This window comes from Moschus berezovskii, chromosome 24, assembly GCF_049115385.1.
Source record: "Moschus berezovskii isolate FMDL1 chromosome 24, NW_MosBer_1.0, whole genome shotgun sequence".
Classification (NCBI taxonomy): domain Eukaryota; kingdom Metazoa; phylum Chordata; class Mammalia; order Artiodactyla; family Moschidae; genus Moschus; species Moschus berezovskii.
In genome coordinates, this window is record NC_142483.1 from 55,072,600 (window position 1) to 55,082,438 (window position 9,839).

Consider the following 9,839-nt stretch of genomic DNA (forward strand, 5'->3'; position numbering starts at 1 on the left):
AGATCCCCCGAAGAAGGGAAAGGCCACCCACTCCAGTATTTTTGGGCTTCCCTGGTGGCTCAGCTGGTAAAGAATCCGCCTGCAATATAGGAGACCTGGGTTCGATCCCTGGGTTGGAAGGATCTCCTGGAGAAGGCTACCCACTCCAGTATTGTGGCCTGGAGAATTCCATGGACTATATACCCCATGTGGTCACAAAGAGTCAGCCACAACTGAGCAACTTTCACTTCACATGTCTTCACCACTCTGCTCTCTCTCCCTGGGTCCCAGATGGACAGACACTCACCTGCTGGAGGTCCTAACCTCCACTAGGCAACACCCTCAACCCCTTGGCGCTGGCTCCTCTCTTCCTCTCCAAAAGAAGTGATATTTTAATCCACCAAGGGACAAGATGCCTATCCAGGCAGGCTGAGAATTCCCAGAACTGCACGGTGCAGAAACTTTCTGGTCCAGAAAGGACCCCACAAGACCATCCCTCTTTAACCAAGGAGGAAACTCTCCAGGGAGAACAAACAAGGGTTCAAGCTAGACTCTTCCCATCCCATGCCCAGAGCTGATCCAGTCTATGTATCCAAGGGAACAGAATGGTCAATTTCAGTTTGTGAGTCATGTCCAACTCCTAGCGACCCCATGGACTGTAGCCTGCCAGGCTCCTCTTTCCATGGGATTCTACAGCCAAGAATACTGGAGTGGGTTGCCATTTCCTTTTCCACAATTTTGGTTTAAATAACATCTACCTTCTTATTGGCATCACCGACTCGATGGACATGAGTTTGAGTGAACTCCGGGAGTTGGTGATGGACAGGGAGGCCTGGCGTGCTGTGATTCATGGGGTCGCAAAGAGTCGGACATGACTGAGCGACTGAACTGACTGACCTTCTTATTCCTAAAAGCTATTAATGAAAGATTAAAAAAACAATTATAAATAACTCACCACCAGAGAGAACCACTGTTAACATTTTGTGTAATTCTTTGCAACTAAGGAATCTTAGAGTACAATCAAATGCCAGAGTATTTAGATGCAAATGTGAAAAATAAAGTATTTTAAAAATAGATTCAATTTGGTGAATGCTTATGTGATCTCTGGATAGGGGAGCTTCTTAAGTTTAAAATCAAAGCTAGCAACCACAGAGGAAAAAAGAGCAATGTGAACAACTTCACACAGAAAAAGGAGAGGGAGAAGCAGATGAAAAAAAAACCCTGTCTATTCTAAACTGCAGGGGAAAAGCCTAAGATAGAATGCTACATTTAGAAGAAAACAGGATGCAAAAGTGTACCTAACATACGATTATATGCAATTAACAAGACACATACTACCTCACACCTGTCTGGGTGGCTACTATATTAAAACAAAACAAAAAAACAAGTGTTAGTGAGAATGTGCAGAAACTGGAACCCTTGCACTCTGCTGGTGGGAATGCAAAACGGTACAACTGCTATGAAAAACAATACAGTAGTTCCTCAAAAAACTAAAAATAGAATTACCATCTGATCCAGCAATTCCCCTTCTGGGCATGCACCCAAAAGACCTGAGAGCAGAATCTTGAAGAGGTATTTGCACACCGATGTTCACAGCAGAATCATACACAACAGCCAAAAGATAGAGGCAACCCGTGTTCACTGATGGACAGATAAAGAGAAGGTGGTGTACATATTCAACCATTCAGCCTTAAAAAGGAAGGGAATTTTGGTACACGCTACAAGTGAGGATATTATACTAAATGAAATAAGCCAGTTACAAAAAAAAAAAAATCACTAGAATTCCACGTATGTGAGGAATTCATATGAACTCTTTCTGGAAGTTGGAATCCAGCCACCACGTGGAGGAGCCCAAGCTTGCCTGCTGCAGACAGAGAAACATGTGGCTTGTCAGCCCCATCAGTGTGGCCAAAGCCCACCCCTGTGAAAGGGGGTGTGGAGAACTGAGAGCCCCAGCCCACTCCCCACCCGACAGCTGCCTTACCAGTGAGCCCAGGAGAGACCAGCACAGACCCACCCTGCTGAGCCCAAACTGCCGAGCCCCAGAATCAGGAGCCAATCAGTGATGGCTGTTTGAAGTCAGGAAGTCTCGGGGGAGACAGCTGGGCAGCAGCAGATAACTGATGAAGTCCTGGCACCCAAATGTGGAAGGAACTGAGCCCCAAAGTACAGGAGGATGCAAAGCACCACTAGGAGAACCCCAGAGCAGCTGGAGGAACGTCAGGCTTAGTTCCTGATGTCATCAAGCCCTGGGAGTCGGGGATGAGAGGAAGAAGAAAGATCTGGAGGTGAGGCGCCTGACACAACTTCCCACCGGCAACCACTGAGAAACCTGGAGACACCGCACAGAGAAGAGCTGGTGGACACATGACTCTGAAAAATGGGACACGTCTTCAAAGACAGTGGGCTCACCTGGCCACTGCTCTGAGACTAACGGGAGGCAGTGGGAGGTGATGGATTTTCCTCTCAAATACAAGACTTTTCTAATGAGTAATTTTAAGGTCAGGTACCTTATTAACGGGGCTTCCTTGGTGGCTCAGTGGTAAAGAATACACCTGTGATGCAGGAGACGCAGGTTGTATCCCTGGGTGGGGAAGATCCCCTGGAGGAGGGCATGGCAACCCACTCCAGTATTCTTGCCTGGAGAATCCCATGGACAGAGGAGCCTGGTGGGCTACAGTCCATGGAGTTGCAGTGTCAGACATGACTGAAGCGACTGAGCATGCACACACCTTATAAACAGTAAACTGTGATCGTGTCATAACTGCAGGAGAAGGGATGCCTGCCGTGGAGGGAAACTGAACAGGATCTTTTTTTTCCGAGATTTTTGCCACCAAAGAAGTCCCTCCAGGACGATTTTTAAGACCTCACTTCAATTTGATTTTTCTTAAATGGAATATTGTTTATACTAGACATTTTTAGGGAGGGTAAGATATTCAGTTTTTTTGTGCAGATGGGATTTGTTCAGATAAAAGCATGCTTCTCACTAAAAATGGGAAGACTTAGGAACTTCCCTGGCAGTCCACGAGTTAAGACTCCACATTTCCATGGTACGGCAAGTGGGTTCGATCCCTAGTCTGGGAACAAAGATCTCACATTCTGCTCGGTCATGGCCAAAAAATTAAATAAAAATAGTAAGAATTTCTAGAAACATGCACACTGAAGTGAGAGGGATCTGTGTTTCAATTCTATTGTATTAACCACTGACCTTGAAAAGTTTTCCAATCTCAGTTTCATCATCTAAAATAGGGATAATAATAGTACCACACAGGCTTACTGTTAGATATACATGAAACAGCACATATCCCAGACACAGAAAATGCCCGTAAGTGGTAACTGCTATGATTATCCCCCTTAAAGACGAGGAGGAAATGAAGAATGGCGAGAGAGGTGAAAGAGGGCTCAGAGGGGAAAACCGGACTAACTCGCAGAATAGCTGGGATGTTTTCAGTGCACAGAAACAGAAATAGGTGTATCAGCCTGGAAGGTGTCCTCAGCCTGGCTCCTCGGGGAAATGGGACTCCTCCCAGGTCGCCCCTACCCATCACTACCCACCCCCGCTTCCAGAGCAGAGGTGTGTCAGTTCTGCTGCCTGTGGACAGGGAAAGGGTCATTTTTGACCTCAGAGGCGCTCACACACTGATGCTCAAATCGGTTCAAGCTCCCCATGTCAGGATGCAGCAAGAACCGTCACTGCCGCTGAGGAGCACAGACAAAAACGGATGACACTGCGGCTGAGGAGCCCTCCAGGCTGTATTCAGACACTTCAGCAGGACAAAAAGCCACCAGCCTCGGCCATCAGTGCAAAGCAGGCCAAAGGTCTCCCTGACCCTCAGTCCCAGGAGTCAGTCAAGCTGTGAGGTGACGGGGGAAACAAGGGCAAAATATAACTTCTGGAAACACCTTCTGCTCTCTGATCTTTTCCCCGCTCTGCCTCTGTTCCTTGGCATTTTGTGATTAGCACTGGCTCTCAGGTAAAAGTATGTGTCTCACTGAAAATGACAAGAATTTATAGAGACATGAACATTGCAGATGAAGGATCTGCGTTCCCACTCCACCTTATTAAACACTGACCTTGAAAAGGTCCGTTGTGTGACTTAATAATGGTGCTGGTCAAAGATGACCCAGCTAACGAAAGTAACATTTTTTTCATTAGCTGACACTTACTGAGTGCTAGTCGCTCTGTACTCTCCTGAAAAAAGTCAAAGTCGCTCAGTCCTGTCCGACTCTTTGGGACCCCATGGACTATAGGTCCATGGAATTCTCCAGCCCAGAATACTGGAGTGGGGAGCCTTTCCCTTCTCCAGGGGATCTTCCCAACCCAGGGATCGATCCCAGGTCTCTCCTGGATCACCTCATTTCATCCTAACCATGATCCTAAAGAGCAGGTATCAATGTCAGAGCCTGACCCTTGGAGAGAAGCAGTTTGCTCAAGGACCTAGACGGACAGGGGAAGAAGCCAGGAGGGGATCAGGGTGGAATCCTGTTACTGCTGCCTCCTGCCCCACCTGGCCTCCCAAGGTCTGGGATGTTTCTGGACTTAGCTCCCAGGCACAGAGCTGGGGCTGCAAATACAACTAAAACCAAGTGGGGCCCTGTGGGGCTCCCAGGAACAGAGGCCTTTCTGTGTACCGTTTCTGGTAAGTAAGACTCCAGCCATTATGGCCTTCCCCGAGTTCCAAAGGAGTCGATTCAAACAGTTGGCTAATCAACCAAGAAACCACCTACAGCAAGATTAAAGGGACTAAAGCAGCTCATCAAGATGAGAAGACCAACCAGCTGAGAGCCAGCACACTCCCTGATCTTGTCAGCAACCTCATCTTTGACCACTGTCATAAAAACCTTCATCAAGTTCTCTGGAAGAGACATACAGCTTTTCCAGGCAGAAGTCCGGTGTGTACCCCTTTGCCTGGCCAGGTAATAAAGCCGTCCTTTTCTGCTTCACCCACGGCTCTGGTCTCCAGGCTTTGGTTCTGCATCAGTGCAGAGAGAGGCCGAGCTCTCACTAACACAACCCTGAGGCTTTAGTTCTCAAACTGCATCTTAGCCCTGTATCTGGGTGGCCGTCCCAAGGAGAGATCTCCTGGAGATCTTTTTGCTGAAGGAATTTTGTTTCATCTTTGCAGGAACTTAGGAGGCTTTTGTTTTTTCCTTTCAGTTGCTTTTATGAGTCAGCGGGACCAGGCCCATGAAACACGGTGCTGGTTAGGAAGCACCTCCCTGCAACCCCGCAGTGGGCAGCCCAGCAGGGCTCAGTGAGGTGCCCCAGCCTCCACTCTCACCAGTGCGGGAGGGCAGGATAGGGTCTGTCATTCTTCAGGTATCTTCATAGTTATAGATGATCGTTTACATTGCTGGATGAACTTAATGTGAGCCACCTTATAGCTACAGATGTAACACCTTTATTTACCTAAGCATTCTGAGCAATTTCAAGTTCCCAAGTGTAAACACTGCTTAGGCAACTTCCTATTCCTGAGAATCGGGGTTTGTCTTTTGGTAATCTGTTTTAAAATTAGCAGAGAGTCCCTTGGACAGCAAGGAGATCAAACCAGTCAATCCTAAAGGAAATCAACCCTGAATATTCATTGGAAGGGCTGATACTGAAGCTCCAATCCTTTGGCTACCTGATGTGAAGAGCCAACTCTTTGGAAAAGACTGTGATGCTGGGAAAGACTGAAGGCAGGAGAAGGGGAAGACAGAGGATGAGATGGTTGGATGGCATCACTGACTCAATGGACATGATTTGAACAAATTCTGGGAGGCAGTGAAGGACAGGGAAGCCTGGTGTGCTGCAGTCCATGGGGTTGCAAAGAGTCAGACACGACTTAGCAACTGAACAATAACATTAAAAACACTATTTAAAATATCTAATCTTGGGACTTCCCTGGCAGTCCAGGGGTTAAGATTCCATGCTTCTACTGCAGGGGCATGGGTTTCATCCCGGGTCGGGATGAAATAAGAACCCACAAGCCACAGGAGGAAAATAAACCCAAAATGTCTAATATGTGGCAGATACTTCATTTCACTTTGTATTTCTTTTGAACGTAATCTTCCAAGTCCTTATCTATCTGTGACCTGAAGGCAGAGACGGTGTCCATTGCACTCCTACCCCTGTAAAGACCACTGTATCTGCACGGAGCAGACAGGAAATGTCTCTGACCAGAGCTGAACACTCAGCGGGCCCTTGGGCAGCCTCTCTGTGCCATTTTCTGTTCCTAAGTTCCTGAATCTCCCTGCTGAGGTCGTGAACCTCTCTAGGACTGGCGTGGCTCTGCACCCGGGACAGAGCCTGGGAAGCCAAGTTCAGTTCCCATCTGATCCCATCATTAACGGAGCCCGGCAGACAGGCCAGACCATCGGCGCATTTCTCAATTGCTCTGCTCCAGTGTCACTAGCCAAGTTCCACTCCATTTCCTTGATCCGGAGCAAGCCAAGAAAAACAGTCAAATACATCAGAGTGAAGCTGCGGGAAGGCAGCCAAAGTCAGAGGTGGGGGCAGGAGGGTCATTCCACGACTCTAGCTCCAGGCCCAAATCCCGCATGGCCCAGCTATTCCATTTCTCCTGCACCTTGCAAAGGAGGAAAAGGTGCTGTTATCTGTGGTTCTGGGGCCCCTTTCGGAAGAGGAAACTAGTGTTAAAGAACACAGATGAATGGGCGTGTTTCCAGGCTCACAGTCCATGAGGCAGCCGACATTTCACTCAAGTGCCTGGGGATAAGAACTGGTAAAGTCCAACAGCAAGCCCAAACGAAGATCTGCAGTGGATAGTTACCAACTCAATTAAATGTAGGACAGAACATTTTGCTGTGGTTGAAAAAAGTTTACAGAAAAGTGCAAAATATCCTAGTATTTCCAGGGATGTGAGATAAAATACTACTTGTAAACATTCTCTTGCATCTGGTGGAATTCTTCCTGAAAGAATAAACTGATAACACTGGTTTTCCTCCAGGAGGTACCCTGGGGGACAACTGTGGGTTGTCTTGGAACTTGGAAGATCATTTTTTTTTTTTTTTGGTGGGTTCTGGGGTACCTTTCAAACAATGTGAATTTTTGCCAAATCATATATAATTACATTTCTTCACTAAAAAATGAGTTTGGGGTGACTTTCCCAGTGGTCCAGTGGTACAAGTCTCCATGCTGCCAATACACGGTGGGGGTGGGGAGGCAGGTCGCGGCGGCAGAGGGCGGGGAGGGTTGGATCCCTGACTGTGGAACTAAGATTCCACATGCAGCTCAGTATGGCCAAAAGATTTTTTTTTTAAACTTAGTTTGTGTTTATTCATTTAGTATTTACCAAGTACATGCCTAGCTCTTGCTGTTCTCAAGAGCTGGAAGGGGAGGAGTGGAAACAGATAATCAAATGAGTCATCACCTGTGACAGATGTTAGCAACAGGGCTCCTGGCCTCGCTGGGATGGAAAAGTGGCGAATCGGAAAAGGTTTCCTCCAAAAAGTACTTTCTGGGCCAAGTCTTAAAGAGGAAGACCGAGTAACTAGTACCAGTTTCTGTAGGACGGCTACAAGGGTGAACTGTAATGAGTCTGCGGCCACAGGACTTAAAGGACATCACTCTTTTAACTATTCTTATACCAGTCCCTCGAAAGTGGGGAAAATAGCGAGCAGCCATGGAAAAAAGATCGAAAATACCAGATGCTATACCATATTCTGCCTCCTCGCCCCCAGCCCACTTTCCTCTACGGTCACCCAAACACACCAAATAATCCAACTGTGTTAAGTCTGAGAAAGGGAACTAAAAGGGCTAACGTTTAAAGTGATTACGAGGACGCCTAGCACAGCGGAGACGCAAAACTTCGCAAACACCTAACCCCGCCCCCGCCCCGCAGGTAAGAGTTCCCAAAGCCCTTGAGCTACTGGAGGAGCCCGGGTTGTAGGGAACTTGGATTTTCTTCGCGGTATGTTACTAAGATACCAGACTTAGCAGAAGCCTGGAGCCGGACCTGCACTTGGAAGGGCAGAGCCAGCCCCGCCCTCGACCTGCATGGCAGGCACCCTTCATCCCGCTCGGCCTCGGTTTCCTTGACACGGAATCCCCAGGAAGAAAGCTCGAGCCTCCTACAACTCCTCTACCCAGGCGATCTGCCCAGGAGAATGGACGTCCTGAGGATGTTGCGCAAACGCCCCGGGCGCGGCGAGCAGGTGGCCCCCGTGCGTCCGCTGCCTGGTGCCGCGAGCGCAGACAGGTGCCCGCGGGCACGCCGTCCCCTCTCTCCGCGCCGCCTCCGGGAGCACGCGGGCTGCGGGCCTCCCCAGCTGGTCCCTCGGCGCGGCCTCCCCGGGCGAGCGGTGCCCAGCCGGGCCGCGACGCTGCCCGCCCCGCCTCCCCACGCGCGGTGCCGGGTGTCCCCGCCGCGGCGGGGACGCGCGCCCTCGCTCGCCCTGGAGAGGGGCTTCCTGGAGGCGGAGTCCGCGCCGCCCGCCCGCTGCCGCTCACCAGTTCCCCGAGCCCACGATGCACACTTTCAGGGGCGCCGCTGCCATGGCTCAGGCCAAACGCTGCAGACCGGCGCGCGCCTACCGGGTCGGCTGCCCGCCTCCGCCCGCTCGGCATGAACCCGCTGCGGCGCTCGGCGGCCCCGCCCCGCCGCCTCTCGGCCAATGGCCGCGACCGCCCCCGCCCGGGCGCCCGGGGCCACAGCTGACAGCCCGGAGGGCCCGCCCCGCCACTCCCGAGAGCCACTGCGCACGCCCGGCCCCGCGAGGCCCCGCCCATCCCAGCGCGAGGCCTCTCGGGACTTGTAGTCCGCCTCCCCAGACCGCCTCTTCCGCCGCTCCACGTGCAGCTCTGGCTGGTTGCACCGAGACTCGCGCTCCGGGCTCAGGGGACGCACCGCCTTCCCCGCGGAGCAGGGTTGCTCTGGTTCCTCCCGCTCCACCTGTCTCGGGAGGCGCTCCCAGGCTGCAATTTGAAGCCAAGAGAGGACTCCGGACTCTAAAGTCGACCCGGCTTGGGCCAGAGCCCCAAAAGGCCACTTTAGTTTGTTCAGACTCTGCCTCACCTGTGGAAACAAGAAAGCGCCTGGCACCGCCGAACTTCGCGGTGGCCGTGTATCTTCTGAGGCCTTTGAGAATTGACCAGAGAGTACCTGCCCTCCAGGGTGGGAACTTTCTAGAGTCGGGGCAGGGCGGGAGAGACCTGAGCACAGGGGCGTCGCCCTCACCCACTGGCTTGGCAGGACTTGGCTCCTCAGTGGTCTTCGCCCTAGGGCACAGGAAGGGTTTGAGGTTCTGAGGCCTCGCTTCCCTCCTTCCTGAGAAACTGAACGTTATGTATCCATTCTGAGCATCACTTTCCACCAGGTGCCGCGCCGGACCCTGAGGAAGAAACAAAGTGGTGTGAACCAGAGATTCTCAACTCCACTACAGCTCCGAGTCTATGGAACTTTTCAAATACTCCACGCAAAGGCATCACCTCAGACCGACTGCATCAGAATCTCCCAGAATGCGATACAGACATCCGAATTTTTTAATGTTCAGGAGGGTGACTACAAAAGGACTCAAGATTGAGAACCAGAGAACTAAAATATCAGAGACTGGCGGAGGAAACAAATAGTACCTAGAAAAATATTAGGCCTGTTAGTTAGATGCCCAGGGGATTAACTGTTCTTTTTGTTACGTCTACATTATATGAAAATTTTTCTTCTGTTACTTACGGTACTAACTCAAGAAACTCCCTAGAGAGAGAGTGGGTGAGACAAAGCATGCTTTCCACCCCTCACTGCTAGTTTGCTTTCAATTCTTTGCCAGGAAAGATACCAAAGCAGGAATAACTCGAAAGGTGGACTATCTAAACTTTATTCATTTTTATCCCCCTGCATTTGTGTTATCAAATGGGTTTGCCT

The 9,839-nt window shown here is 50.3% G+C and overlaps 1 protein-coding gene across 1 annotated transcript in view; it reads right to left on the reverse strand.

Annotated features, from left to right (window-relative positions):
* Positions 1-8,588, reverse strand: part of GPD1L (glycerol-3-phosphate dehydrogenase 1 like) — a 67,024-nt gene extending 58,436 nt beyond the window's left edge. Inside the window, exon 1 of the mRNA XM_055414751.2 lies at positions 8,432-8,588. Within this exon, the coding sequence (XP_055270726.1) occupies positions 8,432-8,478 (47 nt within the window). The 5' untranslated portion in view covers positions 8,479-8,588. The remainder of the gene's footprint in view (positions 1-8,431) is intronic.
* Positions 8,589-9,839: the final 1,251 nt, after the last annotated feature.